The sequence below is a fragment of the Pteronotus mesoamericanus genome, unplaced genomic scaffold (genome assembly GCF_021234165.1).
Source record: "Pteronotus mesoamericanus isolate MK-2021 breed Mesoamerican mustached bat unplaced genomic scaffold, CSHL_Meso_final contig_1242, whole genome shotgun sequence".
Taxonomy (NCBI): domain Eukaryota; kingdom Metazoa; phylum Chordata; class Mammalia; order Chiroptera; family Mormoopidae; genus Pteronotus; species Pteronotus mesoamericanus.
Window position 1 is genome coordinate 2,511,368 of NW_026555053.1, and position 22,929 is coordinate 2,534,296.

The following is a 22,929-nucleotide window of genomic DNA, read 5'->3' on the forward strand; positions in this document are numbered from 1 at the left end:
GTGAGGGATGATGCCGCTCTCTGCTGCACGGCTCAGCCGGCTGATGTCACTGGCAGCGGGAAGCATCAGCAGCCTGATCACATGCTGGCCAGTCTGTAATGCGGACGGGATGGGGTGTGTGCGTGGGGAGGGGGCTGCATGGCCGCTGCTCTCGCTCTAACGCCCCCAAAAGTGCAGAGGCAGCCGCTGCAGCATCCTGCCCGCTTGGGCGTTTGGTCTTTAAGCCTGGGGAAACTATTATTAATATTATTTATCGTTGCTAATACTGGGGCAAACAGCCCTTAACTCTGGGGTTTTCCTGTCGTCCTGTCCGAAACAGACTTCCCGGACTCTGAAGAAACAGTCACAAGCAGGATGCTTTTCCCCACCTCTGCGCAAGATTCTCCCCGGGGCCTCCCAGATGCAAATGACTTGTGCCTTGGCCTGCAGTCCCTCAGTCTCACGGGCTGGGACCGACCCTGGAGCACCCAGGACTCAGATTCCTCAGCCCAGAGCAGCGCACACTCGGGTGAGTGCCAGGAAACGAGTTGGCTGGGGGAGGGGGCGCATGGGTGGCCAGCGGAGATATCCACAGCAACAGTTGTTCTGTTCCCTTTTGCATCCCCCCCCCCCCCCCCGCCAACACACACACACAACATGGAGCTGTTTTGCAAGAGATGGAAATGCTGGCCGTGAGCGTGCAGGACAGATGGTTGCTTGTAAGGGCAGGCATGGCTTCTCTGCTTTCCCTGACAAATTCCCCGGAGTTGTTAGTCTGCACCTGGGGTGGCCCTGAGAAAGGTCCCCAAGGTGACAGCCCCAGGCAGAAAAGATCCAGATCAACCCCCTGTGCTCAGGCCTGTCTTAGAGATGATGAAGCAAAACACTTTTGGGTGGGGGAGGGGACTTCAGGGGCTTGCTTACTGGACGCCCAGATGCTATTTTTCAGTGGCCCCTAAGGCTGGGGAGCTCTCGTGCAGGATGGGTGGTCCCCGCGTCCTGGCGAGTGAGCTGGGTAATCCTGGGATGTCGGAATTGGCTCAAGACAGGTTAAGAGCATCGATCCTGGAAGGGGGTAGGCAGGGCGAGCAGGGTGGAGTAGCTCTCAGCTACAGAGGCCCTTTTTCTTTCTTTGTGTTAAGGGTGACCAAGTGGATGGAGGGCGGGCCACTCCCCTTTAGGAGTGATTGTCACTTGGAGGGATTCACTGGGGATAGATTGAAGGGGCCTTGGCCCCCTTGAATGGCTTCTCCTCAGACCTCCCCTCTTCCCTCTTGTGGTACAAGGTGGGGGGGGGGGCTTGGTCACAAGCAAGTCTTAGAGTATTCAGGAAGAAATGTGAACTTAAGAAATACTGTAGGTATACTTAAAAATCTGCGTATTTTGCTTTATGGGAATTATGCCTTAATAACGAATACGGGCAGCAGCCACTTTAGCCGAGGGGGAGGGGGGCAGCCATTTGCTGTTGGTGCTGAGGGAGCCGCTGAGCTGCCACCCTTCCTGCCTCCCCGGCTCCAGACCCTGGCCGTCGCGGCAGCCAGGTGCTGCCTCGTGGATTCCTTGGGCCTCCACCCTCTTTAGCGCAGGTCTTTTTTTAGTACTTTTCAGAGCCTGGGACTGTTGTGTCTGCTGGCATTTTAGTGCCCATTTATTTCAGTAAATTCCCATTGGATTGGGGCTCGGGGTTTGGGTGTTTCATATTGGGTTGCAGGTGGGGAAGCGCTTTGCCGTGACTCCCTCTGGGTGGAAGCACTGGCCTTCACCTACACGGGCTTTCCCAGAGCGGCGGGGCAAGGCCCTAGGGCAGCACGGTGTCACTGTGGTGTTCTGGGCTTGCAGGTCTCGGTCCACAGCCCTGGTGGCTGCTTTTTGGGGGTCCTCTGAAGCCAACCTGTGTGGCCTGCAAAGCTGACCTGGACTCTGTCCCGCTGTTTCTAAGCCACAGAGAGAAGAGCTCCCCCAGGAAACAGACTTGTCTGTGGTGATCAGGGTCCAACCAGGGCTCTGTCTTTCACTGGTGTCAGGCTGGGGTGTGGCCCCTCTTCGGCTCTGGTTGCCTTTGCTACTAGGGCCCTTCCGAAATGTAATCACAGCACCCAGACGTGCAGGAGGGCCCGTCTGGGGGCTGGGAGAGCTTGGCCTGAAAGTCGCTGTGAAATTAGGCTGTAAAAATAGCTTGGGATATTACTCAGCAATAAAAAAAGAGTGCAACCCTGCCATTTGCAACCACATGGATGGACGCAGAGAGTATTATGCCCAGTGAAATAAGTCAGGCAGAGAAAGACAAATACCATATGATCCCTCTTATAGGTGGACTCTAAAACACAAAACAAACAAAACGAAGCAGAACCAGACTCACAGATACAGAAAACAAACCGGTGGTTACAGGGCGGGGGTTGGGAAGCGGGTGGAAAAGGTAAGAGGGAATAGGAAGTTCAGACTTCCAGTTAGAAAGTGAGCCACGGGAATGTCATATGCAGTACGGGGAATACAGTCCATTTTACTGTAGTAACTGTGTATGGAGACAGACAGATACTAGACTCACCAAGGTGAGAACGTTATAAGGTATAGAAACGTCAAACTGTTAGGTTGTACACTTGAGACTAACATATAGTACGTCAACTACACTTTAATTAAAAAAAAAAAAAAAAAGAATGGCTTGGGTCGAGCCTTCATTTCCCCAGCCCTCCCACCCCTGAGAGGCCTGTGCTTGCAGCTGTCTCTGAAGTGGGGGTGGGTCAACGTCGCCGCCTTCCGTCTCCGGCTCTTGAGTGATAAATGTTGCATGACTCTGTGGACCAGGGAGGGACTGCGGCGTGACCTTTGCGTTCATAGGGACCGAGGGGTGGCCCTGCTGGTGCCGTGTCCTACAGGCAGAGCTAGTGTGGACACGTCTTTCTCTCTGAGGGGTGGAGGCACACTGTCCCCAACCCCCATGTTGTCCTTGGATTTGGAGCTGTGGCGAGGGCCGTGTCCTCGTTTCCTGCGTCCTGGGCCTTCTTGGAAAGCCCACGCAGGCGCTGCCTTCTGGAGTGGGGTGCAGCCCTCCCACCACCAGCTGCACTCTCGCCCGCCGTGCGGGAACATGCAGCCCGCGTTCCAGGGCCCACCCTGCGTTCTTGGCTGAAGACCAGCTCGCTCCGTCTCTCCAGGGTGGCCCTGGGCACTGGGAGTCGCCCTTGCAGGCAGCCTGGTACCCGGCCGCTTCTGCCTCCACATGGACTTAGTCCACGGGCTCTGCTCAGCGATGTGTTGCCCAGGCAGCCGTGGCTTCCCCTCCAACCGTCTGCCACCACCCCAGGTGCCCAGCACTGTGTGGGGCAGCAGGCTGGGAGAGGGCAGGGCTCTTGGCTGAGACGTCTTGGCTAAATTCATTCAGCAAACATGCATCACGAGGCACTGTGCAAGGCGCTGGAGGTAGCCGCAGTGAATAAGACTGTTACCCTTAAAAATCCCCGACTGTAAAGGGAAAACGATAAGAAAGTGTACCAAATGCAGCGGGGTGGTTGCTACAGTGGGTTGGTTGGCTTGTGTTTGTTTTTTGCACTGGGATGACCTTTTCATTCGGTTCTCTGCAGGAGACTGGTACATGGGGCCTCCCCCTAGGGGTGGGTCCTTCTGCTGCGCGGATGTCGTGGGCCCCACTGGCTGCAGCACGGAAAGACCCTGGGGTAGAATCTGTGTTGGAGGCTGTGCTTGCGGGGCCAGTGTTGGATCAGATGGGAGGGGTCCCACTTTGTGGGGTCCCTTCCTTTTAGACATTGTGTACCCCGTGATCGCTGTCCTCAGTGTCCTGGGACGGGGGTAGCATGACTAATCGCCAGCATTATTGACTGCTTCCTGTGCTAAGTACATCACGTGATTGTATTGCTTCCCGGTCCTGGGAGGTGGGTGCCGGTGCTGGTCCTGTCACTCCCAGAGGCTGCCAGGCGCCCAAAGCAGTCCAGCTGCCAGGTTCTAGCCCAGGTCTTGGTGGTTCCGAACCTCTTCTGCTTTCTGTTACGCCCGTGTTCCTATGTACAGAACCCTAATGTGTGGGGCAAAAAGACAGAGTAGGGGGCCCCCATGGACAACTCTGGGGCTACTGAACCACAGTTACGGTTGCCGAGGTCCCTCAAGACTGTGCCACCCGAGGGATGGTCTTCCAGCCTCCCCCAGCTGACTCTTGTGTGCGGCACAACTCGGCAGGAAGTGGAACAAGGACTCATAGGGATGCCTGTACAGAAGCCCACGGGCAGGCCAGATGTGGGCCCGGATGCCCGCGCGCGTGTCCTCTTCCGCCCTTTCCCGGAGCAGGCCCTGGGGATCGGCTTGCTCGCGCGTCTGGCCTCTGCCGTGACTGCCGACCCGGGATGCTGGGCCCCGGCTGGGGACCCCTGGCTGCAGGCGGGGCGGCCTGGGCTGAGAGGGGCCGGCACCCTCTGCATTTTGCTCCCACAGCTGCTGTGCTTCCAAACGGCCTTTCTGACGCGGCATCCAGATGGGGGATGGGTCCCCCTCTGTGTGACATGGCTGTCCCGGGCCCAGGGTCTCCTGCAGCTCTGCCCCAGCTGCCCAGCTCCGGCACCGCGTTCCCAGCACACAACACAGTGCCTGGTCATGGCTTTCTGATAAGCAGTTCCTGACCGAGTGGCGAGTGCTGACCACCGTGCTAATCCCTGGTACCTCTGAACTGCAGGGTTCAGACAAGGTCTCTCCCCTTCTCCTGCCTCCTGCTCATGTTGATCAGCTGGATGGGCAGGTTCTTCGGTCCCCAGGGCCTGGTGACGCACTCCCAGGAAGTTGTGTGGTGCGCTGGAGTGGGAGTCCTTGTGGTGGGGTCAGGTAGTCTGTGGAGGAGTCACTCTGCGTGGAGGGAGGAGGGGCCCTTGGGAAGCCCCGTGACAGAGTGGGGTCCCTCCCAGGTGAGGTGGGTGGCTGAGGGCATGTCGTTTCTCCCATCAGTGAAACTTCTAGAGATCGAGGTCGGGGAGAAAGGCAATGTCAAGGGCCACCCTGGACCTGTGGGACCCACAGCCAGAAGAGGGAGTTGACACTGAGGCTCTCCCCCTGAGTTGCAGGCTGGGGTCTGGGGTGAGTGCCGCACTCCCACTGCCGACCTCTGTTCCTTCAGATCGAGTTTGGACACAACCTAGAACCAAGGGTTGGAGGAGGGAGGAAGGGCTCCAGGGACGCAGCCTTCTGTCTCAGGGCAGGGCTGCCAGCTCCCGCCTGCGTTTCTCCTGAGACTTCTCCCGTTACGTAACAGGCGTCTGACTGTGTGTCTGGGGCCGTGTCTTCCGTCTTCCGAGCTGAGCTCAGGTCCAGACTGTGTCTTCCACACAGGCCTCCCTCCGGCACAAAGCTCCCACTGCCATTGCTGCCTCCACCATCAGACTCTGGGTGCCTTTGTCCTCTTGGGCAAGGCTTCAGAAAATTCCCGCAGTGACTCAGCTGTGAAACCCACAGGAGCTGGCAGAGAAGGATGGCAGTGGAGAAAGTTAACAATCGATCTAAAAATACGACTGCTGATTTGGTCTCTTGCACTCGCTAAGGGAGCGCTAATGAGTGGAGCCCTCTGCCAGGCCCTCTCCCCCGTGACATCCCCGAGAGCTGACTATGGCCGGTGCCGATTGCTGCCAGCATGTGAGCGGGCATGGGCGCCTGGGCTCCAGGGAGACCCCACTGTGCTCCCTCATCACTGTTGCACCCCGGGGTCACTGTGTGCTTGGCCACCAGGGTTGGAGGCACTTGGCAAGCCTCCGACTTTTTGTCGACGACCCCTGAGCAGGGCAGGTCAGGACGGGAGCCCAGCAGTGGGGATGGTGGGACCCCGGCCTTGACGAAGCTCGTGCCCTGTGCTGGGGAGTGGGGTTTGAGAGAGTCACTGGCCTGCAGCATAGGGACCTGTGGTTTCCACAGGATTTTAGGTTCCGTGGCTTCATGAGAGTGCCTTTCCTGTCCAGCCGTCCCTCTTTCCAGTTAGGAGGAAAGGACCCGCCCATGACCCACTGCGTTGCGTCCTCCCTCCTGACCTGCAGCGTGTGGAAATCAGTGCTGCTCACTCAGCACATGCACAGCAGGGGCGGGGCAGCTCCGAGGGCTGAGCTGGGAGCAAGGCGGGTTCCATCTCTTGACGTGGGGTCTCCGCCTGGGACCTCGTTGTCTTTGCCTGTAGATGCTCAGAGAACCACCTGGCCAAACCCTGTGGGCTTTACGCCTGTAGAGGGACAGTCACTTGACCATGGTGACAGTTTCCAGAAGCTCGGCTGCTTCTGTGGGGGGAGGAGGTATCAAACCCGCTGGGAAACCCTGGGCACTTGTAGTCATACCCCTACTGAGGCCTCGGTCCCTTGTAGTTTCGTCTTTGCGGAACACAAATGCACAGCAGCGCTGACATGTCCCAGGTGTGTGAATTCTGGGGCACCCTAACCTTACACTCTTCCTGAAGGGCATTGCCCATCACCTCAAGCCCGCACCCCCATTTCCCTGTGTGGTTGGCAGAGCTCAGCGAGGCTCTGTGCCTGCTGCCCGCTCTGGATGGAGAAGTGATGTCAGGGGCTGTGGGGTCCCAGCAGATCCTGGAAGCATCGGCAGGGGAGCGCGACTCCGCGGCCTGCCCCTGCACACATCCCGTCGGCCTCGAAGGACGGGTCTGAAGCCAGTGGCTGTGGCATGTAACTGGACTTCTCTCAGCCACAGTGCTGGTGATAGGCTGGGCGGGGGCGCGCTGAGGTTTCTCCCCCCAGCGCTGAGTTGTCTGTAAGTCAGCACTGCGTCCTTAAATCGCGTTGCTCTGATGAAAGGAGTGTGGCCTCAGCAAGCATCCTGGCTCCGAGGCCGGGGCAGCCCCTTTGGGTCCCCACTTTGCAGCAGGTATTGAGCCAAGTGCTGTGGGTGGGGTGTAGGGACGTGGATAATGTGCTTGGTTGCACAGGCAGAACTCCCGCAACATGGGCCTGCAGGTATCTGTACAGGTATATTTTGACATGTTTAAAAGGAGATTATTTCTTCTTCTAGGCGGAGACTCCAAAGCTACTCAGACACCATTTTTCCCTCTGGGGAGTCCAGCCCCTCTCACGGTCTGCTGAGCTCAGTTGCCTCGAAAAAGGCAAAGAGAGTCAAATGGAAATTGACTAGTTTTCTTTCCCATCATTAAAAAAAACAAAAAAACCTTTTTCTGGGAAATAATTTTAAACTTATGGAATTTACAGATATGAAACAGAAATCATGCAGAGGATCCTGGTATTCCCCTTTATCTGGGTTCTCCCATTGTTGACTTGCATGTACCTCCTTATTACTCACTCATTCTCTGTACAGGGTGGGTGGGGCACGAGCAGGTTTACAGTTGTGAACACGCAAAACAGAGTTTGTTCTGGTGTTATTAATCCATGCGAACAACTGTAAATCTTCTTTTACTCCATCCTCTGTGTATCTAATATATGGAATTTCTGAACCATTAAGAATAAAGACATTCTTACATTCATACACAGTAAAACAGCTGTCTGCCTCTCTCCCTGTCATCTCTCCCCCAGCCCTGCTCCGTGTTTTCAGAGTTCCCACGTGGTTCTTTTTTTTTCTCTTGGGCTGTAGTCACCATTGTGCCATAAGAGCTGTATTTAAATAACCGACTGTTTCTAAGTCAAGAGAAATAATTAGACGTGAAAGGTTTTGAGGGTGTGGTAAAGGGGACTGATGAGGAGCTTAAAGTACCAAGCACAGGTTTTGCTAGATCAGTGCTTCTCAAACTTTAATGTGCACACAGGCCTCCTGGGGATTTGTTAAAATGCAGGTTCTGATTCCATGGGTCTAGAGCGGGACCCACGATGCATCTGTAATGAGTTCCCACAGTGGCCAGGCCCCAGAGAAGTGCTCAGCCCTGGATGATGGAGCTCCCCAGGCACGGCCCTCTGGTAGGTGGATGGTCAAGAACGTGAAGACAAGACGATGTGAAGTTCTGGGTATTAAAAAAAACAAAACAAACAAGTTTCTAATGAAGATACAAAACTTGGAATCAGAAAGAATTGGTTCCTACTCTGTCACTCACTAGCTGTTACTTATATAAACGCCTTGGGTTCCCTTTGTTAAAATGGAATACCCTGTTGTTAGATAACACCCCGTTGTTAGGATTCCGTGGAGATTATTTACCGGAAGTGCTTCTGAGGGCGTCCGGCATGTTGTGGGCGTGCAGCACATGGAAGCTGCTGCTGGCGAAGGGCAAGAGCGCGATCAAACGTGGTGCGCGTGAGAGCCCAGGACTGACTGTGCGCTGTGAGCACGCAGACGCAGAGGTCGTTTAGTGGCCAGCGTGGGCTGTCCTGCCTTTTTCTTTGGGACAGGCGTATTATCAGATTAGAAGATGGGGTCGAGATCATTCCTAGTTTTGACACAGGACTCTGACAAAGCCTCAAGATTTCTGTGTGGGCATGGCAAAAAAAAAGAAAAAAAAGGTAGGCGAGTTGACCGATTTGTGGCTGGTAGAACAGATGTCCCAACAGAGTGAACACAAAATTGGTGAATGAGAAAAGTGGTCCACAGTGGCACCCATATTGCTTTTCCACTCTTTCAAATGCACTTTAAAAAAAAACAAAAAAAAAAACCTTGGGTGAAGGCATAGCTCTAGCCCATACTGATTGTGCACAAGCCCTCTGGGCGGCTGCTGAGGGTGGTTATGCCTGCTGCTTTGCGCTGGGTCTCCCTGACAACTCTTGGAGGGCTAACACACTGTCCTTTACCTTGTCTGTCTCTGATGAGTGCTCCTCCCTCAGTCCTCCTCCTCGGAAGGTCTCAGTATCTGTGCTTGTTCGTTTGTTTTAACCCCAAGCCCAGCAATCACCATGGGTTCCTTCATGCCCATGTGGGCAGCCTGTGCAATCTTTCAGACTCCACACAGTCCACTTCAGCCACCCGCGGCCACACACCCTGGGTCTTCCCCCGCCGGTCCTGTCAGCCCGCTGCATTCCTCTTGCAGCCATCAGCCCCCAGAAATGGCTGGATTTCCATTTGCTTCCGATGTGTTCAGTTTCCCTGTCTTTCGCTGATAACACACAGCCTGTTCTTCATCTTTCCTGGGCTCAGCTTCACTCTCTCTGGATGTTTCATGTGTATATTCTCCCATGTGCCGCGCACTTTCCCGACAGGGTGGTGAAATAGTTGGTATCCCACCCAAGATGCCACGGCAGAGCAGACACAGGCAGAGTTTCCCAGAGCACATGGCCCAGTGAGGAGGGTCAGGCCTAGGCTTCGTCCCAGGTTTGTCTCAAGCCAGAGGGGCTCAGCCAGAATGCCGTTCCGCTTCTATCCCGGAGGATCGAGGTTCGGGGCTGCAGTGTGTGAAGGGACCCTTCAGGGGAGAGGCGTGCTCCTGCTGCCTCAGACCTCGGGGGCGGGGGGCGGTGGCACAGAGCCCTCGGGGTTAGCCGTGTAGGGTGAGGCAGTGGGGGCTGGCGTAAACACTTTGGCCAGCGGGGAGGAGGGGTATCGTTTGTGCCGAAGGTGTCTCCGGTGGCACCGTGAGCATGTGTATCCAGACCTTACTAGCAGCTCTGACTGGGGTCCCTGGTGGCACAGTTTCCCAAGTGCTGACACTGACCCCTGAAGCCTGGGTGGCAGAGAGCAGAAGACTTGTTGCTTCTGTAACAGCAGGTCCTCTGGCGTGTCTTCAGAAAGCTGTCCTGTAACTGCCCCTCCTGGCCCCGGGCGGCTGGTGTCGGTACCGGATGTGTGTCTGCCCGGTACACACGGACTGTGGTTCTGGGGTGCATTCAGGGGCTCTGCCTCGGCCTGTCTTACTAGGCGGCCGTGGGAGGAAAGGGAAGGGCTGTGGGCTGGAGAGAAAATGGAGAGGTCATGAGACTCTTTTTTTTTTTCTTCTTCCTAGTACTGAGCATGCTTCACAACCCACTGGGCAACGTCCTGGGGAAGTCCCCCTTGAGCTTCCTGCCGCTGGACCCCCTGGGAGCTGATGTGGTAGACAAGTTCCCAGCGCCCTCGGTCAGAGGCTCCCGCCTGGACACGCGGCCCATCCTGGATTCTCGTTCCAGCAGCCCCTCCGACTCAGACACCAGTGGCTTCAGCTCTGGATCAGACCATCTCTCAGACTTGATTGTATGTAGCTTGTCAGGGGTGGGCCATGGGCACATGTCCCCTCTCACGCAGACTGGGAGGGCAGAGGCCACCATGGGCACATACAGAGCGTTTCGTCCCGACAGACTAGAGGGTTTCTTGTGTGCCCATGAGCAGTGCCCTGCAGGGCCTGAGCTGAGGACGGATATAAGAGTTCCCCCAGGAGCTGCTGGGCAGCAGTTGTTCCATAAGTAGACATGGGAGTCCTCGCAGTGTTCTGTTTCCTGACCAATGCAAGGTTTTCTTTAGTCTTTAAACGGTATCATTTATGTATTTCTATGTATGATATCTCAGAATTTTTAAGTGAGAATTTAAAAAATTCCACGTTAGTACACAAGTTAGCACTACCCGGGTGTCACGTTTTTTTACAAACTAAGAGAAGACCATCCGGCAAAGGTATTTTGACTTGGTTTCCAGTGAATCTCGCTTCAGGGATGACGGTCTGGACCCAGACCCGCAGAATCTTCGCGGTGTGCCTGTCATTCGCAGGGGCCAGGGTTTTAACCGAGACCTGACTGACTCCGGCTCCCGAACCCTCTCCTGACCCACGCCAGTTCTCTGCCTAGACCACTGTGAATCTGTGACAGGCTGCCTCCAAGTTAATTTGCACCCACACTCCTTATGTACAGCCCTGTGTGACGGGGCACCCCTGCTGAGTGGAGCTAGCGAGTGGGTTAGAATAGACGGGGAGCGGGGCCCACCAGGAGAAAGTACGTGGGGACGGCAGTGAGAAATCATCCCACGGTCAAGCGCAACGTCAGGCGCCTTCTCATCCTGGCCTTGCTCCTCCCTGAGCGGACTGTGCAGTGACGGGGGTGGCTTCTCCTGCCCGCTGCTCCTCCGTACCCAGGACCGGCAGCCTCGGTGGTGGTTACAGCGTCCCGTTCCTAGCACTGCTGTTAGCACCCACCTGGTCCCTGTCAGCTGACCCGGGGCGTGAGCTGGCGCCGGTGTTCCCCCCGCGCCCTGGCTCAGGCTGCTTTAGAGGGGTCCCCTGTGCTGCTCAGGGCCGCAGTCGCCTCCCCGGTGGTGAGATGAGGTGCCCCTGCTTTTGTCACTTTGGATGGGGCTCCATCTTAGAAATTCACCTCACGGAGCTTTAGTATTTCGGGATTTTGTTTAAAGAGCTTTCTCAGGTAACCTCACCTCACGGGTGAGTGGGTGAAGGGATTTGGACAGGCAGCTCACAGAGGACGGACTAGAGGCAGTGTTTGAGCTTTTGGGAACTATTCTGTTGAATAATTATTTTAGTGTGGGTTTTTCTTTTGTTTTTGTTTCGTTTTTTGATAATGTGATATCATTTACCCACTTAAATCAGTGCAGTTTACAGCCTGGGCACAAGCTTGTAGTGAGACACTCTGATACATTTCTGATAGAGCCCCTCCCCTCACACGAATAGAAGGCATTTTGACATTTTAGACCGAGGAATCTGACCAAAGAAAACACGAAATGTGAAGAAGCCACACCTTAAAGTATTTATTTATAATCCTGAAAACTTGGCGAGTATCTAAATACTGGCAGTAGAAGAATAGTTCAGGGAAATGTAGCTTGTTCCCGAAATAGACTATCATAAATTAATTAACATTTATGAAGACTGTCGGGCAAAATGAAAAAAAAATGTGTTGACTTGGGGGAGAAAAGAATCTGTTTAAATTATAGTAAGACAACTAATCTTAACAATGCTTAGGAAGAAAGTCTAAAAGAAAATATATCAAATGCTTAATGGTATTTTCCATAATTTTCATAGTGTGATTATCACTGTTACAACAAAACTGTCCTCTAAAACCCGTGCCTTCCTCTTTCCTCCCCTAGTCAAGCCTCCGCATCTCCCCGCCTCTGCCCTTCCTGTCTCTGACAGGGGGTGGCCCCAGAGAGTCTTTAAAGATGGGGGTTGGGTCCCGGATGGACCAAGAGCAAGCTGCTCTGGCCGCCGTCACTCCTTCGCCAACCAGTGCATCAAAGAGATGGCCAGGAGCTTCTGTGTGGCCATCCTGGGACCTCCTGGAAGCTCCCAAAGACCCCTTCAGCATTGAGAGAGAGGCCAGGCTGCACCGGCAGGCCGCAGGTGAGCGGGCGGTGGGCAGGCTGGGGCGCGAGGCCTCATTCTGGGAGCAGAGTGAGCGGCCTCGGGTCACAGACTGGAGAGCTGTCTGTGAGGAGGACTGGGTTGCATGGCGAGGTCTCTGGCTCTGCAGAGCCGCTCTGGTCTGTGGCGTGAGGGCTCATGGGGACAAAGGCAGGGATTCTGCGAAGCTAGCAGAGAGGGAGGAGGCGGAGACCCTGGGGCGCAGCGCTGTGCCCGTGAGGGTTGGATCCATCTCATTCGGGCCCCTCTGTGTGCGGCTGTCCCTTCTTACTCTCTCAGGGGTGGACGGGCATCTTTAAGAGAAACCCTGAATGTGACGCTCAGAGTTTCGTCTGCCTCCCTCCTTCTGGTTCAGGGACTTGATGGACACAACTCTGCTGGATCTTTCTTCCCCTGAGGCTTTCTGTCTAGTAAAGTCAGAGGTGCACTGGAGTGGGCGACCCCTAAGGGTAAGGGCTGTCCCTGGGTGTCCCGGTCTCCCACAGACCCCGAGGTTCTGTCATTTACATGATCTCAAATACACGTTACATTTGCCTTTCATCTTACTCCAGTGCTTGGAAGTCAGTGAGCTGTAGCATCACTGTTTACTAAGGCTTCCGGGGCGCTCCCCCTCCCCCGACCATGGTTCTGGGTGCTGGAGTTGATGACCAGGTCAGCACTGAGGGTCTCCGTCCCACACACTTCTAGTGCTGGGCCTGACCTCATCCTCCCCGAGAGCGCTGCGGCCCTGTTTACTTAATGGCCTTGGCAGCCATCTCACTCCAGTGTCATTGTTTTCCTGTGAAATGACATGGCCACACTTTTGGGCAAGGCCATTGCATTGCCTTCTGTTTCTGTTCGCAAAATATTGCTGGTGGTGCCCAGTTTCCTGCAGTAGCAACACACCCAGCCTGTGCTTTTCAGAGAGTGGCTTCCATGTCGTTGCCCCAAATGACAAGGACTCCCTGATCTGTGCTGAAGGCGGGGAGCCCAGTGGGTAAGGCTGGACCCCCCCGCCCGCCCACGAGGCCAGCCTCTGGTCTGGAACGGCACAGACTGAGTGGGGACAGGCCAAAGGACTGACAGAAGGCCGAAGTGGTCCCAGGAACAGAGTGGCCTCTAGAAATCATCAGGGCCAAACAGGAGAGTAGTTCCACTCCTTACAGCAGCAGGGGTTTCTTAATGGGGTGTCCGGCTGAGTTGGGAGGACCTCGCAGTGGACGTGACCAGCTTCTTTCTGGAGTCACAAGGATGCTGAGGGGTTGGGGACCCGGTGTCTGTCTTAGGGAAGGCCCAGTGCCAGCTTGGCACTGCACGGATGGCTATGGCAGCGGTGGGGCGCGGCCCTGACTGGGGCCCTGGGGACAGCTCGTGGGGTGGCTGCTGGTGGGCTTTGCTGGCAGTGTGCTGACTTCCATGATCGGCGGTGAGTTCAGAGCAGAGACAGGGAACAGAGAGTTGAATGCTTCTTGTTTGGACGTTGGGGGACAGAGCCCTTTTGGATCAGTCAGTCTTTGGGATATTGTATACGAAATTGTTCTGTTTACGTTCCAGTCATTTTAATTTAAATTAATTGGTATTCTAAGCAATGACTAGATATAACTGCTTTGTGGTTAAAGAACCAGTTGTATGTTTGGAAATAGCTCTGTGTGGTGACCATTTGCGCCCTAGAAATTTCTCAGCTTTCGTGGAGGCAGAATCAGTGAATGTGGCTTCTCAGGCTGGAGAGGTGTAAGTTTTCCTGCCTTTAGGAGTGGTGGTGGGTGTGTTCTCCCAGCAGCCATCTATGACTGTGGCCTGTCCTGTTCTCCCTGGACAACTTCACCGGAGAAGGGCAGTGACTTTGTTGAACTCTGACCCTTGTTTCTCTCTTTCTCTTCCACCACAGCTGTGAATGAAGCTACCTGTACCTGGAGTGGTCAGCTTCCTCCCCGGAACTACAAGAACCCCATCTACTCTTGCAAAGTGTTCCTAGGAGGTGTTCCTTGGGATATTACGGAAGGTGAGTTGCCTCAGCTGCTGCGTCCAGCGTTGCAGGTGGGGCCTGTTTTTCAGGCGCATGGAGCGTGGGCTGGAGGCCAGGGCCTTGATGTGCTTCCTAGACTCCCGTTGTGCTCAGTGTCTGTGCTCACTCTTGTCTCTGAGACCAGGGTCCATTTTGCATTGTTTGTCAAGGGGGATGAGGCCAGGCGGGTCTCGGCGCCGGTGGCCTGCGCTGGGCCGTCCTGGGGAGGGTGCGCTGCAGCTCCCGCCGTTCTTTGCCATCTCTTCGCAGCTGGATTGATTAACACCTTCCGTGTTTTTGGCTCTTTGAGTGTGGAGTGGCCTGGTAAGGATGGCAAGCACCCCCGGTGTCCTCCCAAAGGTAATATGCCTAAAGGTAATACAGACATGGTAGGAGCTTTTTTCTTCCCCCCTAGCACCTAATTGCACTGAGGTGTTGCCGCTGCATGCCGGGACCATGGTTTGGGCACTCCGGGCACACAGCTTTCCGTCTCAGCCCTGCCCTCCAACCAGCACATCCCTCCATTTCTTCTGAGCTAACTAACGGTCCATCTGTCCAAACTTACCTGCAGCTGGAGCTGCCTCGAACCCCTGTGTGAATCTTCCTGGTGTATTTCCTGCACCCCCCAAACCCGAGCCCGGTGGCTTTTTCCTCTCGAAGCAAGGCATTTGAAAAGCTTTTCATCACCCACCTTCCCTGCCCGGTTGCGTTGTCACTCGACCTAATTCTGAGCTCCCTTTGGAGTTGGCATGAACGAGGGCCAAGCATCTGATTGCTCACTGGTCCGAAATGAGATCCCTTCCCTGTAGAAAGGAGCGGGTGCTATTTTCACCCTGTGCCGTCTTCACTGGAAACGTTCTGAGGAACTGGACCAGTGGTCTAACTAGGCTTTTAGAGCAGCACCCCCACCCCCGCAGGTGGCCCACAGACCTGCCCGCCCTGCGGCCAGGAAGCCTGGCTCCCCTGACCCGTACTGCGTCCGGGGCGGAGAGTTGAGTGCTCTGACAATCTCTCCCCCCGCTCGGCTGGGAGATGGACACGTCTCCCCCCTTGGCCTGGACGGTGGGCAGAGCAGGGGCTCCATTCAGCAAGACTCCCCGGGAGTGGGACAGGGCCGTGTCTTACACATGAGGTCGTCTCTCTCGGCAGACACTCCCTGCTGCAGAAGGCAGGCTGAGGAGTAGCCACCTGAGGGATTTTAATGCCGTTTTTCCTTTCCTTGGGAATAGGGTATGTGTATCTGGTCTTCGAGCAGGAGAAGTCTGTCCGGGCCTTGCTACAGGCTTGCTCTCATGACCCGCTGAGCCCAGATGGCCTGAGTGAATACTATTTCAAGATGTCCAGCCGAAGGATGCGCTGCAAGGAGGTTAGTTAAGCACTGTGCCCTCTCTGGGGTGGGGGCCGCTGACCTGTGAGGCCACAGGCTTCCTCGGGGTGGGTGGACACAGAGACTGCAGGTGAGTGTTGCTACTGAGGCAAGAAGGCCTCTCCTCCTGGCTCACAGCAAATACAATAAAACATTCTCAATCACATTAAAACAAAAACAAAAAAATAAGCAATCTTTGGGCTTTAATGGAGTGTGTGTGCTGCTGCCCATGGAAATCAAACTGTCTCCCAGCCAACTTTCGTCTGTGGGGGGTAGATACTGTAGCCCACATCTGCCCGTGGTCGCTGCTTCCCTCCGGGTCAGGCTTTGCTAGCTGCATGGCTCTCTCTCCGTATGTTACCTTGCTCCTCACGCCTCACTTGGGGGCAGCCTTTGTGTTCCTCTAAGCCCAGGTCTCCAGCCTGTCTTCCCCACCTGGAGCCTTGTGGCATGTTCTCGGGCTCCTTCTCCAGACGTATTGCATCCATTTGGGTGGAGCTCAAGGACCTCCTCTTCCTCCAAGCTGCCCACGGGGCTCAAGCAGATGGTGCTGGAGAAACAGGTCTTGAAGAACAGCGCTGGGTCCTGAGCGCCAGACTGCCTTCAGCTCATGAGGACCCTTCGTTGCCATACATCTCTCTCTTTTTTTAAAGTTTTTTTTAGAGAGGGGGGGAGAGAGAGATGGTGCCCCCTACTGGGTACCTGGCCCACAACCCAGGCCTGTGCCCTCACTGGGAATTGAACTGGCGACCCTCTGGTTCGCAGGCCAGCGCTCAGTCCACTGAGCCCCACCAGCGAGGGCGCCATACATCTCCTAACAGGAGTTGAGCTTAGTTACAAACCGATGTTCGTTTTAATTCCGGTTCCAGAGCACATCACTTTTGTGACACTGGATTAGATACTTAATATCATTGAAACTTCCTTTCCTTAATTATAAAACAGGGAACTGAAATGCATGTTTTTAGTAAAAAGGGGAGTCATTTGCAGAGGTCACGGGGAAGGAAGGGATGGGTAGACAGGTGTGGCAGCCACTCTGTGTGACACTACAGTGGTGAATACATGTGTCAAAACCCATGAAGTACACACCACAAAGCTTGGGTGGGCAATGACGTGCCCGTGGAGGCCCACTGATGGTGACAGAGGCAGCCCCGTGCCGGGTGCTGATGCTGGAGAGGCTGTGTGCAGGGAGAAGGGGGAGGAGGGAGCTCATTGCACTTTAGCTTCTTTTTGTTGTGGACCTGATACGACTTTAGAAAGGAAAGTCTAATAAAATCTGTAGAGTAAGGGGCTGGGGGAAATGTCTACTTTGCTGAGATGGTCACATCAGAATTAAATAATCCATGTGACAAAGCTGGCTCTTTGTCGCATAGGTGTTTTCTGGTCTTAGTTCGCATTTTGTCTCAGTAACAGGCCAGGTTCACCCTCTTCTGGTGAGTGTGAGAAAAAGCTTGCAAAGCCTGGTGGCCCTTGGGGTGTGGACCATAGTGGTGGTACTTCCTGTGGGGTTGGGAAGAGCAAAATGGGCCTTTTCATCTCCTGGTGAAATTGGCTTTCGTGGTAACTTCTGCCGCGCTCTCTCACCCCAGGGTCGTCTGGGCCTAGAACTCGTCAGTCCTGATCCCTCCGGGCTGCCTGTCCCCCTACCCCTAATGCCAGGATGAGCCCTTGGTCTTGGCCGCTCCCTGCCCAGCGGCCCTGGCCTCTTCCAGTCTTCTCTCCTGTCCTCTGAACGACTGTGTCTGCCTTACTGCTGGTTTCTACAGTATCTCATTGTTTCCTGCTTTGAGGCTTGCCTGTCTGCCTTCCTTTTCTCTTTTCTTTCTCTCTTCCCTCTCCCCTCCCCTCCCCTCCCCTCCCTTTCCCTTCCCTTCTCCCCTCCCCTCCCTCCCTCCTTAATCTTCCAAAAGACTTACTGGCTGTCTGTCAGTGCACTTCACTGCGGCGTCTTCTGCTTGTTCTGCCAGTTTGTGTTCTAGGCTTGGGATCCAGAGGCACAGGGTTGGTCAGCGCCCGCCTGGTGTTACTCGGCTCTGTGAGCCTCCGTGGCCACCTGCCTCCCTCCAGTTGTTCCCACAGCCCCTGGTGCCTGGGGCCAGGGACTGTCCCAGACAGATCCCTTCGGCATTCACCCTCCGCCTTCCAGCTCCTGTCCTCACATTTCCCGGGCAGCCCTTTCTGTCCCAGGGACTGTGCACCGTGCCCTCTGTCCATCCGAGTCCCTGGTGCTTTGCTAGAACCGCACCACTGACAGTACTGACCCCGTGCTGGGTTCCGGCATACGGCAGTTTGGTCTCGTTCTGCCTGCTCTCCGGGGTGAGGAACTGCTGTTCAACCACTTGCTTTCACCACATGGACACAGGAACTCAGTCAGAGTCACTCTACCTAGGCTGGGGTGAGGGTGGCCCATGCGCCAGGGCAGTAGGGCCTCCTCATCTGCCCCGCGGCCTCTGCGGCCCCAGGAGTGTGCGCCGCTCCATGCCGGCACCTCTGTCTGGGGGCCTGCCAGGGTGACGCATCTTTGGGTGGTTTTTAGGTACAAGTGATCCCCTGGGTCTTGGCCGACAGCAACTTTGTCCGGAGTCCATCTCAGAGACTCGACCCCAGCAGGACAGTGTTTGTGGGCGCCCTGCATGGCATGCTCAACGCCGAGGCCCTGGCCGCCATCCTGAACGACCTATTTGGTGGAGTGGTTTACGCCGGGATTGACACAGATAAGCACAAGTATCCCATTGGTGAGTGTCCCACTTCTGTGCGGGGAGGCTCGGTGGCCCCTGGGAGGTAGCCCAAGATTGTGGTGCTTCCCTACGGGGGCGGAGAGAGGGAGGCTGACCCAGGTCTGCAGACGGACGCACACCAGCAGCTCAGCGTCTCTTTCTAGGGAAGCCACCGGTATCGGCCCCTCTGCACCCACCCTCCCCCACCTCCCCTGAAGGGGAAGACACACAGAGGTAGGAGGCCTAGCGGCGGGGGAAATGAGACAGGAGCGTGGGTGGGAAGCTCCGAGCCAAAGCGTCTGGGACAGGCAACAGGTCATGTTTCGTTTTAAGGCCGGAAGTTTTCTGAACTTGCCTGGCTTGCTCTATTGAGAGTTCTTGAATAGTGGCCGTCATGTGGGGCCAGACTAAAGGAGAGCCTTGGGTGGCTCAGGCAGCAGTGCAGCTGCGCTGCTGCTGCCCCAGCGTGGGGAGCCTGAGGGCCAGCCCCGGGGTCGGCCCCCAGGCATGGCAGAGAGATCCCCAGGGCGGGCTCTGGAGGTGGAGCGGAGCCTGAGCTCCCTGATCTGTCGCGGCTCACCTCCTCCCCAGACACTTGGCTTGCCCATCCACTGCGCCTCTGGTCAGGAAGGAGCCGTGTGCTCAGTGGAGCTGCACTGCAGACCAAGAACAGGGGCAGAAGCGGCCCCTGGCAGCACAAGGCTCTCCGGGCTTCCTGCCAGGTCTCGGAGGCCCTCAGAGGAGGGTGTGGCTGCTGGGCCACCTTCAGAGAGAGCTGCTCTCTGCATCTGGGTTTCCACCCTGAGCCCTTTCATCTCACCTGTGCGCCTGCCTGCTCCAGAGGGCTCCCCTCCCTCCCCATTTCAGCATCAAATCCTCCCCCATCCCTGCGGGGCTCATGCCGTCTGATACGGTGGCCAACAGCCGAGTGTGGCTACTGAGCGTTTGAAATGTCGCCAGTGCCACATGTTGAAATGGTAAGATTTTGGATATGTGGGGTTAAATAAAATAAATTACTAAAATTAATTCCACCACTTTCTTGTTCACTTAAACGTGGCTCCTAGGAAACTTAAAATTACGTAAGTTGCTCTCATCACATTTCTAAAGGACCTCACTGGTGTAGAAACAGGGTTTCCTGAGTGCTGACAAGTGGCATTTTGGGAGAATCCGGCTGGACGGTACACGTGTTCTGTTGTTCCCACACCAGGGTCTGGTCGTGTGACTTTCAATAACCAGCGTAGTTACCTGAAAGCCGTCAGTGCTGCTTTTGTGGAGATCAAAACCACCAAGTTCACCAAGAAGGTGAGGTGCGGGCCTCAGCCTCCTCTGGGCCGTTACTGCCCCGGGCAGGCCCGAGACGGGGGCACGCCCAGGGCAGGGGGCCAAGCCCCTGGGGACCCTCGGGGGTCAGGTCTGGGGGTGAGCCTGGGCTCGGTGACTCTGGAGAGCGGGGCCAGCGCTGTTGCGCCCTCTCCGCCTTCCCTGGCGTGGCCTTTGACCGGCATTGCTAGGTAGCCCGGCGTCCTCCTCCTGGTCTGTGTCCTCTGAACGCTCCCCTGGGGCTGGGTGGAAGCGCGTGGGTGACAGTGTGCTGGGAAGCCCAGGCAGGAGTGCACGTGGTCACCCAGCTGCAGGGGCCACCAGCCAGGCCCTGCATGGTGCGTTCATCTGTCCCCTCCGCCTGGAATTCTCTCCAGGCCCCTGTAACCCAGGAGACACCCTGCACCACACACAGAGCCCAGCAGTGCACCCGCCCTCGTAGCCCACTGGCCTCCTGGTGGGAAGGGCCACTTCCTTCTCCTGTTTTGCTTTGTGCAGGTTCAGATCGACCCCTACCTGGAAGATTCTCTGTGTCATATCTGCAGTTCTCAGCCTGGCCCTTTCTTCTGTCGAGATCAGGTGAGTCCCCTGGACATTTGAGATGTCCAGGAACTCCCCACCCTTAAATAAAAAGGGTCACACCACGGTCGTCACATAGAGTGTTGGCCTTCTCATGTACCTTGTGGTCAGCTCAGCGCAGGGGAAGAGGAAGTGCTGATGGTCAGGCCAGGGCACACTTTGAGAAATTGAGCCAAACCTCTCGGGAAAGCTCGCTGAGTTGTCCTGATACTTGGGCCTTCCCCTCGTGCAGGACGTTGGCCGGCAGAGCGGCGCACTTGCCGACCCATCGGTGGGTGTAGAGGATGACAGGGACCTGGGTGGGTGTGGCCAGCAGGACCTGTGAGCTGGATAGCGTTGTTTGAATTCCGAGGCCTTCCAGGCTGATTTCCCAACTCGGGGACCCCGTCTTTACTTCGGATCCTCCAGCCTATTTTGATAATTATACCGGGGTTGTGCCCCCAGTCGTCAGGAACAGGCAGAAAGCAGCATGCGCAGCTTCTGGTCCAAAGTCTGTGGGTGGTGGCGCACAGATCTGGGGATGGGGGTCAGCAGGGATGCTTCCCATGCTGCAGTGTGTATACACACCACCTGAGGATCTTGTTTAAGTGCAGACTGTGTTTCTGTGGGTTTGGAACGGGGACTGAGATTCTGTGTTTCTGAGAGGCTTCCAGGTGGTGCCAGCGCAGCGTGGGCCTAGCAGGCCGTCCACGCCTGGTTTTTGCAGTGGTGCTGTCGCTCAGTTTGGAGCCTCTGGGTAGACAGTGGGTAAACTGAGGCTCCAAAGTGAGGGTATGGGGTGCGTTTGGGGTGCTGGGTCAAGCCCAGGGACCAGCATCTCTCTGATCAGCCTCCATAACAGGCTTTGGGTGTCAGATCTTTCACAGATGACGTCCCATTTTTAGGTAATTGCTCAGAGGTCAGTGGCTTGCCAGGGGTCACACAGCTCAGAGCAAGAAGTAGGACAGAGACCAAGGTGCATACCGTCGCCCATCCTTGTCTGCATCAGGCCCCAGTGTTCTCACACAGGAGCAGCCAGTGATGCAGCTGCTATTGGTGGCCGGGCTAGAGGGGACAAGGGAGGGGGCCTGGGCTCAGCACACGGTGGGAGCCCAGCAAGTTTGATGGAGTCCAGCCCCTGTTTGATGGGAACGCAGACAGCAGGTTTGAGAGTCGGTCAGGCCTATCCCGGGGGTGAGAGGGTTCCGGAAGACTCTCTTCCAGCCCCATGGAGGCCACCAGGAACCCTTACCCCGTCGCGAGCAGAGCTGGCCATGCTGACACAGGAGAGCCCTGTCTCTCTTTTCCTTCCCACGCCAGGTGTGCTTCAAGTACTTCTGCCGGAGCTGCTGGCACTGGCGGCACAGCGCCGAGGGCCTGCGCCACCACAGCCCCCTGATGCGGAACCAGAAGAATCGAGATTCCAGCTAGAGGAGCCGGCCTTGTCTGGTGGCTGGTGGTGCCCGAGTGCCCGCGGCTGGCAGGTCAGGCAGCAAACCTGCACCACCTGGCCACCGGCGACCAGGGAGCTGGCTTCCCGAGGACAAGGGAAGACTGTAGTCACCTTTGCACTTGCTGAGTCTGTCTTTGTTTCTGCACTAATTAATGCACAATGAGTTTCGTCGGGTTTGTTTTCAGGGGCTGGGACAGGGCAAGGACCCTCTGGCTCACCCTCTAAGCGACTCTGTAGTTTTCCCAGATTTTTAGTTCCTCATTTTGCCGATGAAAAGCAAAAAAAAGAACTACGTGTCCAGAAGGTACTGACACGATGCCTACATCTAGGTTTATTTATTAAAAGCGCTTTTTTTACATTCCTTGCAATACTGATGGTGGTGATGCGCAGGTCTCGTTGGTTTCATTCTTGCAGTTGCCATACAGTGCCTTTCCATTTATTTAACCCCCACCTGAACGGCATAAACTGAGTGTTCAGCTGGTGTTTTTTACTGTAAACAACAAGGAGACTTTGCTCTTCATTTAAACCAAAATCATATTTCATATTTTATGCTCGAGGGTTTTTACCGGTTCCTTTTTACACTCCTTAAAATAGTTTTTAAGTCATTTGGAACAAGAGATTTTTTTTTTTTTTCCTTTCCTGGCAGCTTTTAACATTATAGCAAATTTGTGTCTGGGGGACTGCTGGTCACTGTTTCTCACAGTTGCGGATGAAGGAAAAAAAATTGCAACCAAGAAAAAAAAATGTTTTTGAGTTGCATACTGGACCAGGTAAATGGTGTTAGAGCAGCTGCTGTATATAAGTTTAAATGGTTTATTGCACCTTAAGTTGCACTTATTTGGGGGGGAGGGTTGATAGAAGTTTTTAATCACAAAGTCACAGGACTTCTTTCTTTTGTAACTGAGCTAAAAAAGGGCTGCTTTTCGGTGGGGGCAGATGAAGGCTCACAGGAGCCCTTTCTCTCAGAGGGGACAAGTACCCTTCCCTTGTTTCTTTGATTTGAGAAACGTATGGAGCAACAGTTGCAGTGGACGGAAATGCTACTGGAATTTGAAAACTTGACTTTTTCTGTTTTCTTTCTTTTTTTTAAATCTACTTGCCCCTCTTTGGGAAGCTGTGTGCCAAAGAACCAGTGTCATAACCCCCCCTCCCCGCTGAGCTGACGTTGCATTGTTGCATATCCCAGCTACTCTGTGGGTTTTGTGAAGCTGTGTGTGAAGTCTCTACCTCATTGTAGTATATGCAGGCAAGACTGCACTCTCCTGCAGATGTGTGGAGTAAGCTGTGGTGTAGTTTTTTTTGGCACATAATAAACACGTTGCAGCAGAATTCTCTTCTTGTCTCTGTGTCTCAGGGGTGGGGACT

General features: G+C 55.2%; 1 protein-coding gene across 1 annotated transcript; it reads left to right on the forward strand.

The window, feature by feature from the left end:
* The first annotated feature begins 99 nt into the window (after window positions 1-99).
* CPEB1 (cytoplasmic polyadenylation element binding protein 1) lies at window positions 100-22,929 on the forward strand. Its single transcript, XM_054588558.1, has 10 exons — window positions 100-508; window positions 9,839-10,065; window positions 11,896-12,148; window positions 14,037-14,150; window positions 14,424-14,513; window positions 15,383-15,519; window positions 18,053-18,251; window positions 19,441-19,535; window positions 20,052-20,132; window positions 21,432-22,929. Exons 1-10 carry the CDS (start codon window positions 355-357, stop codon window positions 21,540-21,542), a joined length of 1,461 nt encoding a protein of 486 aa, XP_054444533.1. The 5' UTR covers window positions 100-354; the 3' UTR covers window positions 21,543-22,929.

Excerpts from the sequence above, each read along its gene's own strand:
- CPEB1 (XM_054588558.1), top strand. The coding sequence starts at position 355 with ATGCTTTTCCCCACCTCTGCGCAAGATTCTCCCCGGGGCCTCCCAGAT. Across the intron at positions 10,066-11,895 it reads ACCATCTCTCAGACTTGATT|TCAAGCCTCCGCATCTCCCC; the intron begins GTATGTAGCTTG and ends TTCCTCCCCTAG. Across the intron at positions 14,514-15,382 it reads CCCCCGGTGTCCTCCCAAAG|GGTATGTGTATCTGGTCTTC; the intron begins GTAATATGCCTA and ends CCTTGGGAATAG.